The 23,316-nt window shown below is 51.3% G+C and overlaps 9 protein-coding genes across 9 annotated transcripts; 4 read left to right on the top strand and 5 right to left on the bottom strand.

Moving 5' to 3' along the window:
* Positions 1-636: 636 nt before the first annotated feature.
* Positions 637-2,352, bottom strand: CC84DRAFT_1158677 (putative feruloyl esterase; the record flags this gene model as incomplete). The annotated part of the gene is made up of 3 exons (XM_018177059.1): positions 637-1,438; positions 1,487-2,121; positions 2,167-2,352. 3 exons carry the CDS (start codon positions 2,350-2,352, stop codon positions 637-639), a joined length of 1,623 nt encoding a protein of 540 aa, XP_018028909.1.
* Positions 2,353-2,744: 392 nt separating this feature from the next.
* On the top strand, positions 2,745-4,274 carry CC84DRAFT_1210777 (uncharacterized protein). The gene is made up of 2 exons (XM_018182314.1): positions 2,745-2,894; positions 2,965-4,274. The coding sequence occupies exons 1-2, from the start codon at positions 2,826-2,828 to the stop codon at positions 4,162-4,164; spliced, it is 1,269 nt and encodes a 422-aa protein (XP_018028908.1). The 5' UTR covers positions 2,745-2,825; the 3' UTR covers positions 4,165-4,274.
* Positions 4,275-4,631: 357 nt separating this feature from the next.
* Positions 4,632-6,820, bottom strand: CC84DRAFT_1170048 (FAD/NAD(P)-binding domain-containing protein). The gene has a single exon (XM_018179824.1). It carries the CDS (start codon positions 6,623-6,625, stop codon positions 4,670-4,672), a length of 1,956 nt encoding a protein of 651 aa, XP_018028907.1. The 5' UTR covers positions 6,626-6,820; the 3' UTR covers positions 4,632-4,669.
* A 1,049-nt stretch (positions 6,821-7,869) lies between these two features.
* On the bottom strand, positions 7,870-9,095 carry CC84DRAFT_1223717 (uncharacterized protein; the record flags this gene model as incomplete). Its single annotated transcript, XM_018183516.1, has 4 exons — positions 7,870-8,278; positions 8,332-8,449; positions 8,501-8,876; positions 8,922-9,095. 4 exons carry the CDS (start codon positions 9,093-9,095, stop codon positions 7,870-7,872), a joined length of 1,077 nt encoding a protein of 358 aa, XP_018028906.1.
* Positions 9,096-9,766: 671 nt separating this feature from the next.
* CC84DRAFT_1238472 (putative polyketide synthase PksJ) lies at positions 9,767-12,876 on the top strand (the record flags this gene model as incomplete). The annotated part of the gene is made up of 3 exons (XM_018183941.1): positions 9,767-9,782; positions 9,858-10,221; positions 10,474-12,876. The coding sequence occupies 3 exons, from the start codon at positions 9,767-9,769 to the stop codon at positions 12,779-12,781; spliced, it is 2,688 nt and encodes an 895-aa protein (XP_018028905.1). The 3' UTR covers positions 12,782-12,876.
* A 690-nt stretch (positions 12,877-13,566) lies between these two features.
* On the bottom strand, positions 13,567-14,518 carry CC84DRAFT_1106078 (uncharacterized protein; the record flags this gene model as incomplete). Its single annotated transcript, XM_018175125.1, has 4 exons — positions 13,567-13,766; positions 13,828-13,857; positions 13,905-14,015; positions 14,275-14,518. 4 exons carry the CDS (start codon positions 14,516-14,518, stop codon positions 13,567-13,569), a joined length of 585 nt encoding a protein of 194 aa, XP_018028904.1.
* Positions 14,519-15,599: 1,081 nt separating this feature from the next.
* Positions 15,600-17,213, top strand: CC84DRAFT_1223714 (uncharacterized protein; the record flags this gene model as incomplete). Its single annotated transcript, XM_018183515.1, has 4 exons — positions 15,600-15,997; positions 16,162-16,788; positions 16,836-17,053; positions 17,110-17,213. The coding sequence occupies 4 exons, from the start codon at positions 15,600-15,602 to the stop codon at positions 17,211-17,213; spliced, it is 1,347 nt and encodes a 448-aa protein (XP_018028903.1).
* Positions 17,214-19,570: 2,357 nt separating this feature from the next.
* Positions 19,571-21,248, bottom strand: CC84DRAFT_1264900 (uncharacterized protein). The gene is made up of 4 exons (XM_018185349.1): positions 21,036-21,248; positions 20,843-20,953; positions 20,723-20,795; positions 19,571-20,672 (listed from the first exon to the last, which is right to left on the bottom strand). Exons 1-4 carry the CDS (start codon positions 21,049-21,051, stop codon positions 19,730-19,732), a joined length of 1,143 nt encoding a protein of 380 aa, XP_018028902.1. The 5' UTR covers positions 21,052-21,248; the 3' UTR covers positions 19,571-19,729.
* Positions 21,249-21,804: 556 nt separating this feature from the next.
* CC84DRAFT_1106128 (uncharacterized protein) lies at positions 21,805-23,010 on the top strand (the record flags this gene model as incomplete). Its single annotated transcript, XM_018175126.1, has 3 exons — positions 21,805-22,035; positions 22,114-22,235; positions 22,290-23,010. 3 exons carry the CDS (start codon positions 21,805-21,807, stop codon positions 23,008-23,010), a joined length of 1,074 nt encoding a protein of 357 aa, XP_018028901.1.
* Between the last annotated feature and the right edge of the window lie 306 nt (positions 23,011-23,316).

The following is a 23,316-nucleotide window of genomic DNA, read 5'->3' as shown; positions in this document are numbered from 1 at the left end:
TTCTTCATTGCCAAGACCACCTGTAAATGTGACAGTACTGAGGTTGTTTGAGGCTGATAGGGGATACGCAAGCTGACGTACGTAAGCCTCCGAGGCATCCGGGTCTCTAGGACACCTATGAGCAAGTATAAAAGCAGTCTTAAGTATCAACTTTCATAGATCAATACAGTCCTTCATAGCTTCCTGCTACCGCTATAGTAAATCTGGATTCCTCTAGTGTCTGATCGACAATGTTCTCTCAATGCATCGTGAGGTTTGGGAGACTATAATGTCGCGACGACACCGATGCTGCTCCTTGGGTAACATAGCTTTCTAAGCAGTCTCGCAATAACTGCGCTAGAGGAGAAGTATGGTATTATAGATGAGTACATATATAACTTTACCAAGTCTGGCTTCCTTATATACAAGCTAGTGGCTCAGCTTATAGTAGCAGGCTCAGAGAAGGCTGGGAAAGTAAAAAGTCTTGGCCTAGTCAAGACTCTCAGATCTTCATCTATGCTTAAAATACAGAGTGAAGAATTAATGTCCAGTGTCCATAGCTGCACCGCGTCGGAGGCCTGGTAGTGTTCCCTCGACATATCACCGCTAACACACTTCACCTTACATTACCAACGACGCGCAAGCTGCTTCCTTTATCTATAGACATGTCCAACTGTTTTCAGATGTGAAGCTGCCTTGTCCAACATATTTGTTCGTCGCAGGGTATTTGCAATGCTTGCGCTTATACGCTATTGCCGATCCCGGGTATGCACCGACAAAGGCAGTTCCACGGATATATTCTGGTGCCTCGCCACGCTCAACCCACGCCACGATCCGGGAAAGAACATTATCGTCAGGGTCTTGCTCCATAGCGTTGGGGATTAGGCCAAAAGAATACATGCCTACGCTATAAGCGCCATTGCCCAGTGCGCAGTGACTCAAGCCGCTGACCCGGAAGTAGCGGTAAAACTCATCCAGAGAAGAAGGGGGTCGTGACATTGCTTCAGAAACTCGGTGATAGTACGAGGTACTGATGTCCGTCGGGATAATGTTATCTTCGAACCCGTGCAGGGTAAGCAGTTTCCCGCCTCTTCGCTCGAACGCCGAGAGGTCTGACTTAGAGGTGCTGATATTGTAGGGATCATATGAAGCTGCTGCAATGAGATCTTCGCGACTCAATGTCTCAGTATCGAAAGTAGGGTTGTATACGACATACTTGAACCAGTCCGAAAAGAGACTTGAAAGTGTGCCGGAGAAGTATGTATCGAAGGAAGTTGTTTCGGTTCCAGGCTGGAGTTTGGGATACAATAACGAGCCGTTATCGTTGTACAAAGGCTCATAAAGAGCGCGGACCTTGCCGACTTGAGCGCGAGTCAAGCACTTCGAGGAGTCGTTCGCGGTTTCATTACAGATCAGGCGCTCGTATTGCGGATGGCAAAGATCTGTGTCCTCGATAATACTTCTTCATGATCAGCGATGGTCACAGAAGCGATTTTTTAGGACATACCCATCGAGTGCGCCATCTAAACCATCGCATTGATCCAACACCTCCTCATGAATGGCCTTCCAAAGCGATTCGCTGATAAACTCGGTTGAATTAGTATCAAAGCCGGCAATGGAGCTAAGCTGCGCGCCCCAGGCAATGAAGCTATCAAAATCCAGTGCGGGAGCAGCAGCGATGATACCATCAAACACTTCCGGGAAAGATTGTGCCAGCTTGAATCCTTGTCGACCCCCACCAGAGCAGCCCATGAAGTAGGACTTGGAAGCATCGCGACCATAGAAGGCTTGAGCTATCTGCTTGCCAACAATACTCCCTACATAGATTGCGCGGTAAGAATAGTCTTCAAGGACTTCAGGATGCGTGTAGAAAGGCGCTCCAGACGATCCATTATGGCCATTATTGCCGCTAACCGTTGCAAATCCTGAGGATGAGCCATATGACAAGTCGGTGTACTGAATACATCCGCTTAAGCCACCGTTGCCTCCGCTTAGGAATCTGCCTGTCCAGGCTTTGGGCAACCAAGCTTCTAGCGTCATACTGCTATTCGCGGATGTATCCACGAGTATGGCGACACGACATACATCAGCGCCAAGTATCTGCACAGGGGACGAGCCTTGAGAGTCAAGGCATGATTGAGGCTGACTGGGTCAGATATCGTAAATACGTGCCAGTCGAAGACTCACGTAATCTGTAATTGACAAGTTGTAGCCTTGTGGAAGAAATTGACTGAACTGGACCTTGACACCCGGGTGGTTGAATGCGGAAGCGAACGCAGAACATGCCGTCTCGAAAGAATGGATTGGATGTTGAGCTACAACGCTAGACAGACTTGGCACCAAGGCTGCCCAAAAAGAGAGCAATAGAGCCATAGAAACCATTGTAAAACGGATCATTGAAAGATTTCAAAGTTCGTTCCCATCGTTACTTTTATCTTTCGGCTCAGGAATCCGTTCATGTCAAATACCATCTGTGAATTTCGTTGCACCTACGCCTCGTACTGGCGTGTCGGATCGGGTTAATCGTGTTGCGCGTTCTTGAGGACTAGCGTGTCGTATTCGGAGGTATCAAATACGTCGTATCTGTTCAACCAATCGTATCCGTTCGAGCAGCGCCGACTCTCTTGGCAACGTATTCGGAGGTATCAAATACGTCGTATCTGTTCAACCAATCGTATCCGTTCGAGCAGCGCCGACTCTCTTGGCAACGTATTCGTATATGGTTTGCTCCTTCCGTTCGCCGGTCTAACAACCTCCAAGCTCAAATTTTCGCTCGCAACACTGCGCACGCAGACACACCGCTCCTGACCACGACGCATTGCCGTGCTCTGTGAAGTCGGCTCATCATGTCTCGTCGTAGGCCGCACAAAAAGTCTCGACTTGGATGTCAGGAGTGTAAACGTCGCCACGTCAAGGTATTGCGATCCATGATCATCATTGACCTATCGACTGTCAAAGTTTCTGACTCAGCGCCGCTTCTTTTAGTGCGATGAGGCTCGGCCCGCTTGCAGGAATTGTTTGACTCTCGACCGAACCTGCATTTACCCGCCTTCGCCAGCGCACGCACAGAGGCCGCCCCTAGCAGTATCGAAGCTTCATCCTCTGTCCTCATCAGCTGGCGATGTTGTTTCTACGCCTGCTGCAACGACCCCTTCGACGGCTACCACGAGCGCGGTGGCCCACATATCGACTCCCTCAACTTTCGTGCTATCTGCGGAAACGCCAAGCCTGGCTGTTACGTCTCCTGCACAACACGATGCACTATATCCGCCTGTGAACATGCGTCATATGGAGCTATTAAGCAACTTCATTATGGTAACAGGTCCAAGCCTTGCACACGGACATCAGCTGGACCCTACCTTCTTTCATGTTTTGATGCCGATAGCCTCTTCTGCTCCCTATCTCATGCATCAAATACTTGCACTCTCCGCCATGCACCTGTCACATACCAGGCCAGAACTTGCACAATTTTACCACGAGGAAGCTATGGCCCTCCAAACACAAGCCTTGGCCTTTCTGAACGACAGTCCTATCGAGATCAACTCAGCGAACTGTGCTCCTATGCTCGTCTTCACAAGCTTTCTCGGAATGCATGCTCTTGCAGAAGCAGTCGCATCATCAAAAAACCATGCAGACACCTTTTTAGATAAATACTTATCGTATTCAAATCTTCATCGAGGAGTCCGTGCGATCACCGCCCAATCGTGGGACTTATTAATGCAGTCCAACATATCTCCGATCCTCACACAGGCAGAACAATTAATAAGAACCACCTCGTTAAATATGCAAGAGCAAGCTAAGACCGTCGCCGACCGCCTCTATCGCTTGCTAGATGACGCCTGTGTGAGCACGAGCTCAGAGGAGGCTTGTCGAGACGCAGTATCCCATTTACAACTGGTTTATCAAACCGAGGCTTCTTTTGACGATTCCGTCCCTACAGAAAAGCAACCTGCAGGGTTAATATGGGCTTGGCCCATTCTTCTTTCGGGCGATTTCACCGACTTGCTTCTGAGGCGCACACCTGAAGCCCTGGTTATCCTCTGCTATTATGCGGTTCTTCTCCATCGACATCGTGACTTATGGCTTGTTGGGCCTGCAGGCCGGATGCTTATCGAGGCCATTACTGGATCTTTGGGCACCTATTGGAAGGAATGGTTGGACTGGCCAAATGCAATAACATCGTAACAGAGTAACGTAGGTGGCAAGCGAGCGCCGCACCCCACTAAACTTGCCCACCTTTGCAGACGCATATCTCAACAACGCAATAAAATAATAGATAGATATTAATACAATAGATTAAGTAGTAGCTAGATTATCTTTCTTATACGTATGTAAGTTATAGCCACACTCTCTACACCTTATATAGCGTGCAAGAGCCTAATAGCTAATACCTAATTACTCTCCTCCCTAACACTCCTTATGAGTAATTTACTAATTAGCCTTACATTAGGTGAGTATATCCTCGCTACCCCCCTTGTAACACTCCCCCTAAAGTTCTACCTTTCTATAGTAATAGTACCGCAAACACCCCTTCACTAGCTAAGTGAAGGGTATTATTAGAATTGCATACGCTTACTCTATCGCTAGGTACGTAAATCGTAGAGATCGTTATGGGTGACCTGGCCTAACCTTAACTTGGAGACGGGCTTTCATCATTTACCAGTCTACTTCTTACTATCACTATAGCTACTTACAATACTGTCTGCACCTCAATGCCATGCATATTGCTCTTCTCGTACCAAGCCTCCACCTCCCTGCAGAAGGACTCAATCCCATGACCCCAAACACCTGACCTTGCAATCACCATCTGCCTCTCCGGCGGCGCGCGAGCTAGCTCACCTTCAACGTTGAAGTACCCCGGTGTGCAACCCAGTATCGCCGCGCCTGGAAAAGAGTGCATGAGCACCTGCATCCCCCACGCATCCGTCGCCTCCTTCGTCACGCTCACAACGAACCGCTTTCCCTCAGCCTGCCGCTTCGCGTCGCCGAGGATATGCGCAGAGTGTTTCGCCAGGAAATCGAGATTGAATAGGTAGTTGGGGCTGTTGGATGCCTGCCACGGCCCGGACAGGAAAAGGTTCGGGAAGTTGGCGTCAAGCACGCCGTGTAAGGTAGACGGCCCCTCGCGAGCCCACTCCTCGCTCATCGACTTGCCGTCACGGCCGACGATGCTTACGTTTGCCTTCTCTGCGGGCGATCCGATGAACGGCGCGCGGAAGCCCGTGGCGAAGATGATGATGTCAACGGGGTAGGTTTGGTCGCCCACAACGATGGAGTCTACAGTTATCTTGTCGAGGCCTTTGCCCACGGTATCGACGAGCGTGACGTTGGAGCGGTTGAACGTGGAGAGGTATTCGTCGTGGAACAGCGGACGCTTGCACCACGAGGGGTACCAAGCCTTAAGTTTCTCTGCGACAGCAGCATCGTTCACCACGCTCTCCACATGGCTCCGCAGCGCCTGCTGGCGAGGGAGATCAACCTCGTGCAGCTTCCCCATGTAAGCTGGAATCTCTTCCATAGACTGAGGTCCTGCAGGATTGCCCGCAAGGCCTACCAGCGCCGGGGCACGGGTCCATCCATCGTCACAAAGGTTGGTCGAGGGCGGTTGGTCGAGGGTGAAGTGCTGATGGAAGTTGCGCAGGCGCTCTCGCTGCCAGCCCTTAGATGTCGCGACATTACTGCGAAACCATTCTTCGTCTGTCGTGCGCTGTTGTCGGTCGCTAACGGACGCTGGCGTGCGCTGGACGACATACACATGCTTGGCCCAACGAGCAAGCTCTGGCACAATCTGGATAGCCGTCGCCCCCGTGCCTACGATAGCGACCCGTTTCCCTTCCAGTTTTGTGAGCAACGGATCACTCGGCGATCCACCCGTGAGCGCGTAGTTCCAGCGCGAAGAGTGGAAGATGTCGCCCTGGTACTCAAGGATGCCCGGAACCCCAGGCAGCTTCGGCCAATTCAGAACGCCGTTGGATGCCACGACGAATTGCGCGTGAACGTCGATGATTCTCGGCTCTTCGCCACTGCGCTGTTGTGTGAGCTTGACCTGCCATTCCTTGGATTTCTCGTCCCAGACCAGCTTCTGGGCTTGCGTCTGGAATACTGCGCTGTCTGAAATTCCCCACTTCTTCGCGAGCAAGTTGGCATATTCGCGGATCTCCTCTCCCTGGGAATATCGATGGTGCGGGATGTATCCCGTCTCTTCCAGCAACGGTAGATAGCAATAGCTCTCGATGTCACAGCTTAGCCCCGGATACCGGTTCCAGTACCAGGTCCCACCAAAGCCGCCAGCAATGTCGAGGATACGAATGTCCTCCGGCCGTATGCCAACCTCGACCATTCGGATCGCGGACAGTAGCCCGCCGAACCCGGCACCCAGAATCAGCACTTGACACTCGTTGTTTGGGAACATGGCTCTGACATCTTTCACCATATCCTTCTCGACCCACGGATCGGAAAGGAATGAGGCAAACTTGCCGTCCAAGGAGACGTCTACAAATTGGCTGTTGCCATCTTGACGCATGCGCTTCGCGGCCTCTTCGCCATAACGCTGTTGGACCTGCAGTGCATCTACGCCATGCACGCTTTCGTCTTCGTAGTCCTGACCAGAAGCCACGAGGTTGGCTGCGGGAGTCTGTTCGGTCATTGCAGCAGTGAATGGAGAGTCGAGCGAGTGCGACGAAGTAAGTAGAAGATGCTCGACGTTGGGCGACGTTGCCTGTGGCGCCCGTGTCTGGGTGTCAGCTTCTTCAAAACGGCAGGATCCTATGTAATAAGCAAGCGCATGCAGGGGTTTCGACGTGGCGAGACCTTTCTTCAAGCAGACAGACAGCAATGTCCGCGCCGCAAGGCATGGTACATGCCCTGCGCGACACGAACTAGCGAATGCAGTCAGCTCCATCGCCGCCGCCGCCGCCGCCACAGCGCCTGCATGCACTGTTCAGAACATGTGGAGACAAAGAATATTGGTGGCCAATAGCGGGGTAATTAAGGCTCGCACCGCTTGGGGGCGTAGCGCGTCGGAGTTCGGCTCGTGTGAAAGTGAAAAGCCTCAAACAGATCTGAACAGGTCTGATGGTCCCAAACAGCGCGCAATCTCTAATTCGCGGGCGAGGCGGGCGTGCAATAGGCTTTTTCTGCTTGTAACTCTGCCTTACGTTTGACCATTTATGGGGATGTACGAGACTAATTCTGCAATTTCACGTATATCAGCCCCCGGTGTCTTTGCCAAAGTATGCGTCAGTGCAAATCTGACATTGTCTCGCAGACCTCCTGGATGACTGCAGTGTGTACCAATGCACCCACAAATTGCAACATAATTTGAAATCGCCTGTTTAAGCCCGAGCTGGATAAGAAAACGCCCGCGTACAGGGTCAGACAAACGCACTCGCAATCTACTGGACAGTGCTTCTCGCAAAAAGTTTGTAGAAACAGAAGTGAGGCAAAGCAAGCAAGGAACTCGGGGGGCGAAAGGCTGCATACAAGTTATCTGCAATCCTGCGGTGGCCCTATGCCGCGTCGAGAATACGCAGACGCTCGAGCGGGAACACGCGGGATTGCAAGACCAGAGGGCGCTGCTGACCTGCATGTTTGCGCCAGTAGGTCGTCTGAATGTTGTGCCACCTACCCGTTCAGATCGCCGGGCTTGCACCCCAGTTGCGGGAGTGATCCTTCAGGGCCGAGCCGACTAGCTTCATACGGCTCCGCATGTCGATGATAGGTCTTCAAAATTTCCGGGTCAGGCAGCACTTGGGGATGTCATCAGTCCTGAGTGTTGCAATGTTTTGTGCATGAGTCATCAGCTCAACCATTCGCATCATATTCCTACGTACTACTAGCGGCAAAACAAAAAATGGTGCGGAAAGACGATAGTGCGTTACACCAGCCCCCCTATACCTGGGAGGAAGGATTGCTGAAGTTTGGCTTTGCCTGCTCCCACTCTAGCGAAACATCATGCTTAATCTGGATCGACTTGTTCATCGAGCGCGGATGATGCCCCAACTCCACCGCGCGACCATCATACGGCTCGCCGTGGTCCCCACGCCGAAGAGAGCGCTCAGATATCGAGGGAGACGTCATGCGTGTCGGCCTGCTCGTCGAGAGGTGCGTTCGAGTAAACAAGCCAAGCTGCCTCAGCACAGGGCGTACAGAAGGGAGACACGCAGCGAGCATCACGAAGTCGTTCTCAATGCTGTTCCACAGCGCAATGTGCAACGCCTTCTGTGCGAATTCCGTGACTGTGGGCTCGCCGAGGAGAGTCGTATTGCTGGTGACTTTGACCACAGCGAAGGCGAAGGCTCTGGGCGGAGTAAGCTTGTCGTCGATCGAATGGTCTGAGGCTGTCTTGCTTACCCTACACCGAGACACATGAAGCCCATGGTGCTCAATCGCTTCCATAGCGGGAGCTGCAGTCCCCAGATGACGAAGCCTGGGTAGAGAGCGAAAACCAGGTCGAGAAACGCGGACGTTGCTAAACGATTAGTATGTCCTGTCTCGCAATTGATATAGTGGCTGCACTCACAGCTTCCCATTAAGGAGTAGTCGACTTGCACATTGCGAGGCCAGCATTTTGTTTTCGGGTGGCTATACGGGTCCCATTGCCCCGCGATTGGATTGCACTGGACGAAGCAAATGAAGAATCCAGCAATGCACACAATAAAAAGCCCAATGGACATTCCCAGAATAGTGTTGGCGACCCATTTTCGCGGTCGGAAGATTCGCACGAGCAGGAACGCGACACCAACCTTCGGAGACGTGACGCTGAGGAATGACCAGGCGTCCGTGAACAGGCTCCAGAAGGAAGCGTTGGGTAGAGTGCCGGCCAGGTCGTTTAGATCAACTTTGCGAGTTGCGCTCAATGCTAGTTGGAACGTGACCATGCGGACGACGTCCAGGACCTGGAGAAGTCAGTTTGCTTGGTGATTGGCGCGAACAAGACATACCCATGAAATGGAAATAACATAGTCTTCCCAATCCAGTGATGCTTTGCTGTAGAAGACACGAGAAATCGTTCGCAAAATGAAGACGATTGTCGCAATTATGAAGATGGGCCATGCGGCCGCGCCCGCCTGGTCGATGAAGTGGTTGAGATCTCTGAATTCCGCACTCGTAGACATCTTGACCAGCAAAATACAGAGATCTGAATGTGTCAAGGACAACTGTTGATTGGTGAGTCGATACGTGATCTTTGTACAAACATCGAACGCAAGAGCATGAATGAGGGACGGCGAACTCGTGCGAGAGAGAAGGAAGACAACCAGTGCGGTTTCTCAGGCCAACGACTCTGGTCCTTGGTATCGCATACCCCTAAAGTTCCGCTGACGCCCTGCATGAAGTCCGTTGTCCAGTCATCATAGAGACGGCTGAAGATGTGCAGATGGGCGTAGTCGCATCCTAACCTGATCGAGAGCTTTATTTCGTCAGGTCCAATTAGGGCGTATAGCCGCCCCCTGTGCTACCGTGATATCAGCACGATCCAGATCTTCGTCTTGTCTGAGTGAAAGCCGAGATCCATACATCCAGGTTTATATGCAACGGGTATCAGCCATGCCGCAGGATGAGTCGGACTTCTAAACATGCTTGTAGATTGCTAGCACGAGCAGGCGGCGCAGTCGATAGCTGCTTTGGGTGTCACGAAGAAGAAAATAAAGCCGAGGAAGATGGGTCGTGTACATAGAGCTGAGAGTACTTAGTCCTGGTTTCTCTGCGTGATGCACGACCTCTTTCGCCAGGGCATTCAACGTACCTAACGGAGGCAACTTCACGTTTTAGGAACACGCCACCCATTATGTATATCCTGAACAGTACGACATCTCGTCTTGAGGACCTGCTTCAGCAATGCGCGAGTGAAGACGCCGGCATCATCTTATATGGCGCAGACACAAACCATCCGGAGCGTCTATCCTATCGCGAGCTTCGCGATGAAGCAACGGTCAACGCAAATGCTTTAAAACATCACGGTGTTTGTGCTGGCCAGATAACACTGGTCCATTTCCAATCCCACCGCGAGAACATGATCTGGTTCTGGGCCAGTATCCTGGCCAGCTGCGTACCGGCCCTGTCTACTCCCTTGGTCAACAATCATGAGGGTCGTTTATCACACTTTTCCCATCTCCACAAGATGCTACTGGATCCGCTAGTAATCACGTCCAAGGAGCTTTTACGCACCGATTTTGCGCAAAACACCGTTCTACGCTGCGTAGCTGCTGAAACGCTAGAAACCCCCACGCCACCAAAGCCGTCGTTCATCGTGACCGAAACATCTTCCGAGGAAGTCATCGAGGAGGTCATCCAAGAGGCTATCGAGAACGTAATTGAAGATACCATGGAGGGCCAAACCGCGAAGGCCTATAGCACGATCCTCTATTCAGACAGAGTCGCTTCTTCCCAGCTTCAGCCTGTCTCTGATGAAGATGCTGACTCGGGTTACGGGACGAACATTAGTTCCAACGCCAGTGTCCAAGAAGACAAGCCTGAAGAATACTACCGCGATAGTATCGAGCAATTGACACAGGAGTCAACATCACTCCACGACGTCGCTGCACTGATGCTGACATCAGGCAGCACAGGTTCCGCGAAGGCGGTCTGCCTGAAACATGAACAGATCTTGGCTGCATGTCGCGGCAAGTTGTCTCACATGCCTCTGGCACCAAAAGATACTGTCTTGAACTGGATAGGCCTTGACCATGTCGGCAGTCTGACAGAGCTACATCTTACTGCCATGGTTGCGGGCTGTGACCAGATACAAGTGGCAACAGCGGATATAATTACGGACCCACTTCTGTTCTTGCGCCTCCTATCAAAACATAAAGTCGCAAGGACATTCGCTCCGAACTTCATGCTTGCCAAACTCCAACAGACTTTGGATTCTGCCGCGGCTTCCGATACCTCTGGCATTGATCTAAGTCACTTGAGATACCTCATCTCTGGTGGGGAGCCAAACGGTGTAGAGACCTGTGTTCAGATATCCACCCACCTGCAGAAGCTTGGAGCACCCACTCCTAACATCATAACACCTGGCTTTGGTATGACAGAAACGTGCGCTGGATCTATCTATAGCAGAGACTGCCCCAATGTAGACGTGGCCTCAAGGACCGAATTCACTGCCCTTGGAACCTGCATTCCCGGCATCGACATGCGAGTCAGCGAAGGAGGCCTCGAGGTCCGAGGACCCATAGTGTTCCAACGATACTTCAACAACCCCGAGGCGACCAAAGCTGCATTCACAGATGACGGCTGGTTTCGCACCGGCGACACTGCCACGATCGACGCATCTAGTGTGTTGCGGCTTGTGGGGCGGTCGAAAGACCTCCTTATCGTCAATGGTGTCAAGTATCTCCCACACGAGCTTGAAATGGCCATTGAACAAGCTGAGATTGCAGGTGTTGCTCTCTCCTGTGTCGTGTGCTTTGCGTACCGTCCTGCTGATGCTACCACGGAACACATACAGATTGTGTATGAGCGTGCGTATGATACGCAAGACATCGAGGCTCGTATGCGTGCACTTCAGGGCATCATCCGCACTGTTGCTTCTTTTACGGGTGCTCAACCGCGTGTGTTACCACTTTCACCGGGTATTCTCGAGCGTTCGACTCTAGGCAAGTTGTCGCGCGCAAAGGTCCGCGCTTCGTTACTCAAAGGTGATTATCGAGGCGAGATCGACATTAACACTGAAGCCCTCCAGATGTATCGCGAACAACATGCACGTCAGCCTGATAGTATCACGGAGAAAAGACTGATCAAGGTTTTTCGTGACCTTGAGCTCGGCTCGTTGGATATGGGCATCGATACACCTATCCTTGACACAGGCGTTACCTCAGTTGACCTCATTCGCCTAAAGAGAGTGGCCCAAGATACATTTGACATCAAGGATATCCCGCTCATCACCATTATGACTTACACGACTATCCGTACCCTAGCGACTGCTATCGAGGTCCTACAAGGGTCGCAGGCACAACGCACCACCTCATATGACCCTATTATAACGCTTCAGCCAAATGGCGATAAGACTCCGCTATTTTTGGTACACCCAGGGATAGGCGAAATGTTAGTCTTCCTCGGGTTGGTCCAGTATTTCCCGGACCGACCCATCCACGCCATGCGCGCGCGTGGACTCAATGAAGGTGAACAACCATTCACCAGTCAGGACGAAATAGTCACAGAGTATCACCGCGCTCTGAAAGCCAAACAAAGCCAGGGTCCCTATGCTCTCGCGGGCTATTCATACGGCAGTATGCTCGCCTTTGAGATCGCTAAGCTATTGGAGAAGAACGGCGACATCGTGCAGTTCCTCGGCTCCTTTAACTTGCCGCCACACATCAAGACACGCATGCGCACGCTCGACTGGACAGCAGGCATGGTCCATATCGCACATTTCTGCAGCATCATCACCGAGCAACGTTCCGAGGAATTAATGCTCGAACTACGTCCATTGCCGCACGAGCAGCAGGTGGCCCTGCTCCTCGCTGAAAGCAATCCCAAGAGATGCGCAGAGCTGGCGCTGACACAGGCTGGGCTGCACAACTGGACGGATGTATCGTGGTCACTGCAGAGGATCGGCTGGGACTACGAGCCGTCCAGTGACGTCTCACACATGGATATCTTCTATTGCCAGCCGCTCAAGACTGTGGCGAAGAATCGCGTCGAGTACCGCAAGAATCATTTGAACCGCTGGGTTAACTTTATCCGGAACGATCTCAAGTTCTGGGAGGTGGATGGGGAGCACTACACTATGATTGGCCCGGAACATGTTCCCAAGTTTCAGCAGACGTTGAAGATGGCATTGGCGGCGAGGGGGTTGTAGGTCAGGGCAATTCTGCACACTTGCAACACAAGTAGTGCTTTTTGGTGCAACTTAAGTTTCTTTTAATTTGAAGGCGCTATGGCGGGTTTAAATTTCTTTTTTGGACCTCTACCTTAGGGAACAACACGGAAATCTAGTGTCTGTTGAGTCTGTGGTATGCCATCTCTTTGTTTTTGGAGGGGAATCCGTTTTATCCTTGCATCTTCATATCCCGAAGTCGTCCTGAAAGCTGGGAATATCTCGTCTTCCATGTTTCTGGCGAAGTATCGTGGATTTCCGTCTCGCCTAGAGGGCGATCCTGCACTTCCGCAGTTGGTCAGAGTAAGTCTTCCCGTCAACCTGCTGAAGAAGGCGAACACGAACGCGACGTGGTTTCAAGAGACTCCAGGAATGAACGCCAGGATTATCTAGCCTGACTATTTGCCTTTCCAAGAGCCTAAACTAGATCCGTTACTTCAAGTTCTGAAGCACATTAATATCGCCTCGTTTGTGTTTTCGTAATGCTGTCAGTTTTGAAAGTCGTATCTTGACAGACGATAGTCATGTCCGAAGCATCGCAAATCCTTAGCACTGGCGACATTCTGCAGTAATAACAGAAACGAGTGTACTGTATGTTTGGATTCCTAGGCCAAGTAGTGGCGGTTTGCGCGACAGCATCTCACTTGCCTGATTCATAGACACGGTACTTGATGTATCTTCAAGAGAAGCTGAAACAACCTCACCACAGGCCTCTAGCTTATCCCGGAAAAGTAACAACCAGCAATTATCCTCCCTAACTTTGCTCCTTACGTAAATGTATACAGGTTGATCTTGATATCAGCGACAGTCCAGGTCTTTCCTCCATCTGTAGTTACCAAATTTCCGGAAGCACCGTTCAACCCTATTGTGTTTTTATAGTTCGGATCCGCCGTGTTCATTATGAGAGTCGTATTGACGTAGTGATGCTCCGGAACCGTCCCGCAGTTTGCTTGCTGGCACTCCATCGCTATTAGACCATCACATTAGTGACTTCTCTAAAGCGGAGCCCACCTCCTGTCCTGACTTACCAGTGCCCCAACCTGCGCCATATCCACTCTCTAGGAGAAGTCAGTGAAGAGACCAAGGGTGGAGGAGTGTGCCGCACTGGTAGACAAGGTCGAGACTTTGACGCCGTTTACAGACACTGTTTGGTCGAAGTTGGCGGTTGCGTCGTTATACTTGTCTGTGAAAGAGTAAGCACTATGAACATGTAACCCTGCGGAAGTATCCAGGAGGCTTGCAGTCATATGTCACCCTGTCGCCAGGGTTGGCGCGGTAAGGGGTACCGTCATGTTGATTTCCTTCACATGGATCAGAACTGGAAGACATGACTCAGGTGCAAGAAAGACAATACCATCATAGGTGCTCGCAACCACGCACCACTTAATATCAGATGCAGCAAAGTTGCATGGAGATCTGGTAGTGATGAGTAGTATTCTATTCGCTCAAGACGGCGACATCAGCCTACCCGACACCAACTGTGGAAATAGCGAGGCCCTGAACGAGATGGCCGTCCGCTCCAGAGTTGAACTTGGTGCCCATCCCTGGCCACAAACCAAGGTTTCCATTGTGTGGGCTGTTCAAAGCCGGCAAAACGAGGGTTGTGGTAGCTTGCCGGATCCAAGAGTTGGTGGCTACGGGTCCCGTGGAGAAGTAATTCCCAAAGCTGAAGTATTGGGCCGAAACGGTGGGAAGTAGGAGGAGTGAGAGGTACTTCATTGCGATGAGTGTAAATGAGAGTCAAAGAGCGATAAGAGTACGATAGACAGGTTTGAAAATATATGCAATATTTATGGAGGAACTATGCGGAAGTGCTCGCAGAGTTGAGTAGTCTTATTGGAGGACATGGCCAAAAATCACCGCACGTTGAATTGGTGGATATCGCAGATCTTCATACGATTATGGTGTAGTTAAATAAGTACGGAGAATCCAGTTGAGTAGCCAGGATGGGTCAGCGGACATCGTGGAATTTGGATTGGTCAAATGTTCTCACGACCAGGCCTGCCCATGCTGAGAGACCTGAGCCCCATGCGATACACCCTTGCATTTTGCGGGGTTCGGAGGATTTTCCGAGGTCCGTCCGCCGCATATAGTGAAGTGAAAAGCACAGCGCTAACGAAGCTTGTGACGCTTAATTTGAAACTTTGCTCTAATTGTTCTGGCAAATCATTGTTGGAACTTTGCGAAATTTCAGTAGACTCAACGATTAAACACCACACCGAACACAATATCTGGGCTACTTAGTCAGCTCCGTTCGAAAAGATTAAAGCTTGTGGGGTTAGATGAAGATAATTAAACCATAACTAACTAGGGTCTCGCAGACGCTAATACTACCATTGTCGCTTAGGGAGTGGTACGTCCAGAGGATGGCCACAGCGCATACCATTGCGCAACACTCAATCAACATAGGTCGGCAACACCATTCGTTTGGCAACTTACAGAGTGTCTTCTACAGCGGAAGTAAACTTGGGGCATCTATTCCTTGAGCTCGGCGATTTAAGTTTTTGAGGTCTCGGCAACTTTTCAGTTGCGTTAAATAGGTCTGAAGACATGATTCTTATAAACAACAAATCTGCGGGCATTGCGTTGACTATTAAGAAGCTAACTACGCAGACATCTATGTCCTCGTGCGAATTTAGGTATCCCCGCCAGTGGGGTTGAGCTGGAACATTTGCCTCGCTTAGTTTCCACAATACCTAAAGTTCAGCTACGCCGCATGCCAGTCCGGTCAAGACATGTTTTCCACATGTCAACATTGCCTTATTTCTTATTTTATTTTTGCCCTCAACCTACGACAACGATGTCTGCATCATCGACTGTATTTGGTATCCCAGAGCTGCTCCAGCAAATTGCCTCAGAATCACCGCCCCTTGATTTAATCCACTACCACCGAGTTAGCCGATGGCAGAACTCATCGCGAACTCTCCGCTCCTGCAGTACAAGTCTTGACCGGAAAACGCTTACCTACTCTGTTCCACGAGTCAAAGTCGATGATCTCATGCCCGAAGTCGACTTCTGGAACCCTGCTTGTCCCTCTAATCCTGAGGCAGAAACTGCCTACCAAACCAAGCGCTATCTCTGCAACATTGTCAAGCATCTCAATTTAATCATCGCAGCGAGTATCCTGGAAGACGTGTCTAAGGACCCTCGTTACTCCTTTGACCCAATGCAGAACATGGATTATGGCGGCTTCAGAGGGTACTTGAACTTCCGCTCAGTACTTATATAATCTCTATCTCAGTAGTATGAGGGGAACAGGGTCACTGCGCACATATGGGAACACCAATCGTTATACCGGCCCGATGCTAATAAGATAGCTTTCGCAACATCGATTTGGTCACAAATACCTATTAATTTGGCAGTGTATATGCAAAATTCGAAGCTGTATTGAGATGGGGTGAGATCTATGAATTTCTGAATCCGTTTGGCCTCGTGCTTGGCGGCCGCGTGTGGCAAGTTGGAACTGGTTCAATCCTTGGGCCAGGGATGACCTTCTTGAGCCAGCAGCACGGTTGGATGTCAAACATCGTTTTCTATTACGAGCTTGTGACTGGTGCAGGCCATATCCTCCAGGTCAATCAACAGAGGTACCCCGACTTGTTTTGGGCACAAAGGGCAGGTGGGAATAATTTTGGCATCGATACACGGTTCGATCTCAAGACCTACCCAGTCGGTCCGATCTTCGCACTTAACAAATTGTTTCTCGGGAACACTGACCAAGAATTTATGGATGCAATGACTGCGTGGCCGTTGCGTAGCGGGGGTCATGAAGATGTCAAAGGCGAGCTCATGCCAAGCACACGGTATACAACATCTAGCGACACGCTGGATGCCGCCATAACCGCGCGTTATGATTGGAACATCGACAATCCACTGGCGTTCGAAAATTTCACTGCAATTGCGGGGGCTGTTGACATCGGGAGCGGAGTACAAAATTTTAGTCAGCTCGTCAACACTACGAGCACTCAATTCGGTACGGGATCTTTCAGGTCAGTCCCAAATTTGACTTGACCAAACTAGCACTCACAGTCCCTAGATGGAACTGGTATTCCACCTCGATAAGATTCAGCAATAGAACTATGAATATACTCGTGGAGACGATGGTGGAAACAGCCAAAGAATTACTAACCGACTTGAGTGGCTTTTTGGGTGTAGCAGATGAGCCTATCTCAAGGTATTACGCTGCTGCTGCTCTGTCAAATGGAGGGGATCCTTATAATCTAGATCCCGAAGCCATAGAAGGTGGCTTATTGGGTAAGTGCTCACTCTGTACGGCTACTATACACTGATATGAATTTGACTGTTGGTAGTCGCGGATTTCTACGTCGCTTCCAATTTGGCTTCTGAGGACGCCGCAGTTGAAAATTATCTTCAGACGTTGATCGAAAGGGTTGAGGAGAAATCAAATAAGTAATGACTGCAATTTCCTTTCTACTGGCTGAACACATCGGGTCTTCGCCAGCACCCATTCTCGAGTGCAATGGCCGCGTTTCCCAGACTGCAAGCCATCAGTGCCAAGTATGACCCCAAAGTCGTTTTCCAAAGACTGGTCCCAGGTTTCAAGCTCGGGCGCAGCCTTAAATCAAAGATTACCATCTGGGTAGCGAGGATATCGACAGAGTTTATCAATTAAAAATTTGGCTAGATGATCACTAGTTGTTTACAAGTTTGAAGCTGGCCGACTTGTCAATCTGCCTGTTGAACTTTCAGTGCCACACGGAAGTAAGATGGAGGTGACAATTTAAATGACCCGGCTGAAGTCATGAAGAGATCCCTCTTTAACATCGCTACGTGTAAATCTGGTGGCAGATCAACTGCATGGTTGCGCAATGCGGCGATAAAGAACGAGACAACCTCGGCGTATGCGAATCTGCGGCCTGGACACGCTCATGCCCCGTCCGAAAACCACAGGAAGGTACCGCTCAACTTTCTTAGTGGATCCCAGTCTCGCAATACTGTCCATCGGTTTGGGTTAAACGTATCCGGATCTTCCCAATATCCTCTCCAGTTTGAGTAGCCGAAACGTTTAGATATATGCGGCATTCGTCTGGAAGCTGTACATACGCTGGTATACCTTCTGTCGGCGATGTGATGGAAACTCTGGTGGGTCTTTTCACCATGTTAGTGATCCAGAACAATCCAGGGAACATTCAGAACACCTCATACTTTGCCAATCAGCCCAAATGATTCCGAGCTCTTAATCACGTCATCGGATTACATGCCATGAAGCCTAGCAAGAGTCGCATCTCGTTTGAATCTTTGTGTAGGTCCAGATCATGCCCACCCTCTCCTTCTTCAGCGAGCATTATTTTTACGGCTTTGATGAGATCGATCTGAATCTCCGGTAATAGTGCTAGTACTAGAATCCCATAGGCGATCGAGTTTGAGATCCTCTCTACACCCCCAAATCTGGAAGATGAACAGGTTAACCAGGATTTCGTCCTCGGTCAAAGTACCTGTTCTCTGGTCGGAAAATTGTCGTCTGCCTTCATCCCCAGCCGATGCTCTCACCATATATGACAACACAGTCCCTTACATTGCTTTATTCGCTACTAGAGATGCACCCTCACGTTCCATGTCTATCAGCTCTAGTAGATATGTTGCGGTTGAGGATAAACCGCACCTTGGGCAGAAGAAATTGTTAGGCACTGAAGATTGATTGAATACTAGCTATTGTGGTATATATATGTGTGCGTGAAGCGATGTAGTACAGAGCATGGGTAAGCGATGCTGGACCGAGCCATGGTGTTGAGGTTAACAGGGTAAACCGCGACAAGATATGATTGCATTACCCAATAAGCTCGAGCTTTATCTGGGGCTGCGATTTGAAGCAATAGCTTTGGAATCGATAAGATCATAAGCATATGTCGCATTGTGTTCGTCATACTTTCGTGCAATGACGATGGACCTTTGTTGGAGAGCCTTTTCGATGCCGGCGCTCGCTTCTGCAGGGAGAAACTGAACGCTCATCCCCTGGTTTCCGACAAAGCTACCACCATTATCATTGCAACGCAGCAACATCACGCGAGAGCGTTTCCCAGTAAAGAGCCTGATGCCCAAACAAGTTCAGCCTGGTGTCCGGAGAGAAGTAGCAGAAGCTTATACCCCATCATGTGCCGCGCGACTGGCGCCAGGGCCCCGCCGCGCAAATTGATCTTGCAGCGGGCATCGTCCATAAGGCAAACATATGCAAACAAAGAACGGGGTTTGCGCATCCCAAGTAGGGGTTATCCCAAACATTCGTCGAAAGATGATATGGGTGCGTAACATGCTCTGGGATTAATGGTATTCCGCCCCCCGAGGACCGCGAGTATGCATGAGGCTGCATCCATCTTAGCCGTGGGAAACCCAAATTCGGGAGCATACCCCTCTTCGCGACCCCCTGATGACTGTGCCGCCGGGTGTCTGGAAATATGTATTGGAAAGTCGTAGATCAGGATAATGTGGCGGGATCCTACAGGAGTGCTTATCTGAATTTCAGGATCCTGTCGGCACGTTGTGCGGCCCGCACCGTCACGAAAACTACGACCCGTTCAGCCTGGAGCTGCGTGGTGCCGTAGCTGAACGATTCGATACTGTTATGAACGTGCTAAGATGTCGTTGAGTTTGGGCAACCCTACTTGACGCATGCACACTTGGGCGCTTTCAGCTGCATAAGCAAGATACAGGACTGTACTAAACCGCATTGATCCGGTGTTATGTATCCAATTCTTACCAATTAAAACCATGCAGTACCATCCGACTCAGCCGAGCCTTGTAGTATGGATGGAGCGTCGTGATCGATGTGCATGCGAGGATATCGATCCTGTGCGGGATAGCAGTGACTGAACACAGTGGGTATATGCGAATGGCAGAGTACACCTACTTTTCGTCATCGTATAGTACGTCACAATCGCATCTCCTATTTACAAACAATATCGATCCAGCCACTTAATTACTCGTGCCCTTCTTCGCCACCAAAGCGGGCAGCTTGACTTTGCCTAGCTGCGCGCCGCCAACCTTCTGGACCTGTGCCACGGCGTTGCCCAGCAACACGCGTATGGCACCTTCTAACCTGCGGTCTTTCTTCCGCCGCATCCACAGCAGCACGATGCCCAGGATAAACATGTCGATGGCAATGTGTTTTACGCTACCCCACACAATCCGCCAGATGAACCTCAGAAAGAGGAACTTGCGCGAGTGGCTGAATAGTCGTCGTGATTCTAGCTGCTCCCGTAACGCAGCGACCTCGGCCGTCATTTTGACGAGGGCCTGCTCAACGCGGGCACGCCACTTTTTGTCGGCAGCGGACTCGTACGGCGGGTGCGGCGCAGACGCGGGAATGATGGCTGGTGTAAGACGGGATATGAAGCTGCGCTGTTGTGGAGGCTTCGAGGGAGTGTATGGCAGGGGTTCCTGGGGCCTGAGATTGACCTGCACGGCGGCGTCTTCCGAGTGGGGGTTGTACTGCGAGTCCGGCGCATCAACGAACTCTTCTTCGCGCTCGGCGTCTGCTTCGTCCTGCTCGAGGTCTTCCTCGCTTTGGCTCATAGGGCTCTTGATCTGCAGCGGGCCTTCGTCGTCTTCATCGGGTTCGTTGCCCAAGCCCACGGCTCGTGCTTTCCCTCGATCGCTCCTTCTGGTGGCGAAACCCTGGTAGTCTGGTGGGATGTGCAGCCCCATCGAGCTGAGTGTTTGGCTCTGCAGAGGCGATGAAGACGACGAGGAAGGCACGTTGGACTTGACCTGGTCCCATACAAATTCGAGCTCTGCGACCAGCTCCCGTGAGTCGGGTGACGGCGAGGCGTACTTGTGCATCGTGTCGATAAGTGTGGTGATGTATCTCCTCTTCGCCTCGGTCCTAGACAGGCCATTCTGCTGCTTCCACGCGTCCCTGTGTCCTACATCAGCATCTGCAAACAGATGCGGTGTCGCGTGCCATACCATTTCTCGCGCGCCCGCTTCACTTCCTCGGTCTGGCCTTCGGGCCTCTCCATGATGCCGTCTACATCGCCCTCTGGTGCGTGTTAGGCGCGGACAGGGTGCGCGCAAGGGGCGGCGTACCCATGGCCTGCTTGTACAGCCCGTACAGCTGCAATCGGGTTGCCGACGGCGGCTTCTGCGACCCGGTGCGGATCTTATTGACTGTGTTGAGGGCATGACTGAACACGCGGTCTATATACCACCAAGAAACATCAGCACAGATCCTCGCAGACAACGCAAATAGGGAATGGCCCGGCCACTCCAGCAGACGTACCCACGGAATCGGACATGACGATGGCGATGGCGATGGGAGCTTCGATTGGCGCGACCACCCCGCGACTTATCGCTTTATCGGGCCCGCTTCATCCAAAGGCGTTGGAACAGCGAGATCTAACGACAGATTGAGTGCAATGCGCGGAATGCGGAGACTGCGAATCGCGAATGTCGACGTCTTGCATGGCGCTGACAATGGCTGCGACGCCGTCATGGCGTCGTGTCTGGCGCAGCTACAGCGGGTACTCAGGGCCGAGGCTCGGAAGAGACGCCGACACGTGCCGGGGTGGGGGATCACACCTCCGGGATCGACTTTTCACGTGTCATGGCATCTGATAACTCCATATCAATCTTGCCTTGAACAGACTGTTCGCATATGTGATAGCGACAGGCGATGTACACGTCGCACGCCGTCCTGTCTGGCTTCGATCGGTGCGGCTAGTTCACAATTCAAGTTCACCGGCGACACACATCAAGATTGAGAGAACCGGGCTTGCAGACACATGAACCATTGATGCCACGTTGGCATCGAATCCAGCTACCCCTCCCGAAGCCTTGCGCTCTACACAAGTTGACCGATTTTGAGCGCTCACATGACCTGGCGATGGCAATGCTGTGTGAGGATGGTACGGAGCTACAGGGGACCCGACGCGACTCGGCAAGAGCAATGGAGCTGTCGTATCGCAGGCAACCACGTCTTGGTTCCCCTCGAACTCCCCACACAACAAACACACTTCTCTCGCACGCTGTACGAATCTGCAGCCTGAATCATGGAGGACTGGAGCGAGGAATATCGCGACTACGCGCAAGGAGAATATTACAGCGACCCGAGTCCTTTCCACATCTCAACCAAGCTCATCGAAGGTTGCTCTGTGTGCGATAAGGGCGGCTTGCTTCGCTGCGATGCATGCTACGTAGTGCACTACTGTCGTCGCATACACCAGTATGCACATCGTAAGCAACATAAGTCAGTGTGCACCAAGATCAAAAAGGCGCAACAGGTGAGGCGGGTCACGTGCGGGGTCTAGATCCGTGTACATGCTAATCGCCATGTACCCCAGGTATGCGACGAGGAGGAGGCAAAGCTTCGTGCAGGTCCAGACGGTGCGCAGGACTGGGCTCACCCTCTCGAGGACCGGTGGCCACATCGTTTGTGGATTATTCATCCGATGCGCCAGTACCTGACCGCCCGTTTTGCTGTGTAAGTTTTCTTCGAATGATTCGCACACCTATCTTGTTTACGAGTTTCGTACAGGGTAAAACTTCAAATGAAACTAAACACGCGGACGGCAGTGCAGACAGCCTTGAAAAACATCTTGGATATGCTAAACGAACGCCGCCAAGATGATTTCTATCTGCGGGACCTTGCACCAGGCCTTTTCCTCCGCTTAGGCTGCGATCAGGAGTGTTACGACTTTGTCAAGTGGTGGACGTGCCGCTTCGATCCAAGAAAGACTGACATGGACACGCCCTATGTGGACATCAAAGACGCAGATATGTTCGAAGCCCCCGATATCTTCATGGAAGATACGCGGCCACACGTCGTGCCGCTCCTCGCCGTCATGTTACTTAAGATTCGTCTGTTGATCAACCTAACCGAATTGCAGCGCGTGAAGCGGGAAGCAGGGCCATATGTTCCACAGGAAATCCAAGATTTGATAACAATTCATGTTGTAAGTCCTGTGGTCGCTGCGAAGGGAGAAAGCTTCCAGCGGGAAAACCTCGTGCCGCCAATACATGACCTAAAACGCCAAATTCGAAGACTGTACGATGCAGTGCATAAGGCAAACAAGTACATATGGCTGGCTATGGTGAGACCCGGCAATCATCTCACGGCCATGCCTTGGTACTCGGGCACGGGCACCATCCAGGAAATGCAAACCAAGTTACCATACATTTATAATGCGTGGTCCGAATCTACTGGTGCGATTGGGGTGATTGAGGAATTGCAGAAAGAAACGCGAAGTTGTGAGTGAGGCGGGGTGAAGACTGAAGGCCACCCTGTGCTTCACTCTGATTCTTGTATCGCGTTCGCAGGCCGTATACCTGGCCTCCGGGCGATAAGAACAGTACCTAAATGACCATGACGTGTCTTACGGTGGTATGGGCGAGGCCACGTTGAACTCCGCTCAATTGCACGCTCTGTCGTGCGGCAAGTGTTTCGATAGTCTCCAAGAAAGGCCAACACCGCCGAGGGACAACGGCGAGGAACTGCGCAGGGACGACGTTCAAGAAATCAATTGCTGCGTACACAAATACACTGCTCAAAGCGTGCTACATTC

The sequence above is a fragment of the Paraphaeosphaeria sporulosa genome, assembly GCF_001642045.1.
Source record: "Paraphaeosphaeria sporulosa strain AP3s5-JAC2a unplaced genomic scaffold CC84scaffold_20, whole genome shotgun sequence".
NCBI classification, from domain to species: domain Eukaryota; kingdom Fungi; phylum Ascomycota; class Dothideomycetes; order Pleosporales; family Didymosphaeriaceae; genus Paraphaeosphaeria; species Paraphaeosphaeria sporulosa.
The sequence above is the reverse complement of the archived record's forward strand: the minus strand, read 5'-3'. Positions and strand labels throughout refer to the sequence as shown.

What these genes read in the sequence shown, in the direction of transcription:
- CC84DRAFT_1264900 (XM_018185349.1), bottom strand. An exon ending in GCTGTACAAGCAGGCCATGG is followed by an intron (nt 20,796 to 20,842) that starts GTACGCCGCCCC and finishes AACACGCACCAG; the next exon opens with AGGGCGATGTAGACGGCATC. An exon ending in AAGCGGGCGCGCGAGAAATG is followed by an intron (nt 20,673 to 20,722) that starts GTATGGCACGCG and finishes TGTAGGACACAG; the next exon opens with GGACGCGTGGAAGCAGCAGA.
- CC84DRAFT_1210777 (XM_018182314.1), top strand. Translation starts at nt 2,826, where the DNA reads ATGTCTCGTCGTAGGCCGCACAAAAAGTCTCGACTTGGATGTCAGGAG. An exon ending in GTAAACGTCGCCACGTCAAG is followed by an intron (nt 2,895 to 2,964) that starts GTATTGCGATCC and finishes CGCTTCTTTTAG; the next exon opens with TGCGATGAGGCTCGGCCCGC.
- CC84DRAFT_1170048 (XM_018179824.1), bottom strand. Translation starts at nt 6,625, where the DNA reads ATGACCGAACAGACTCCCGCAGCCAACCTCGTGGCTTCTGGTCAGGAC.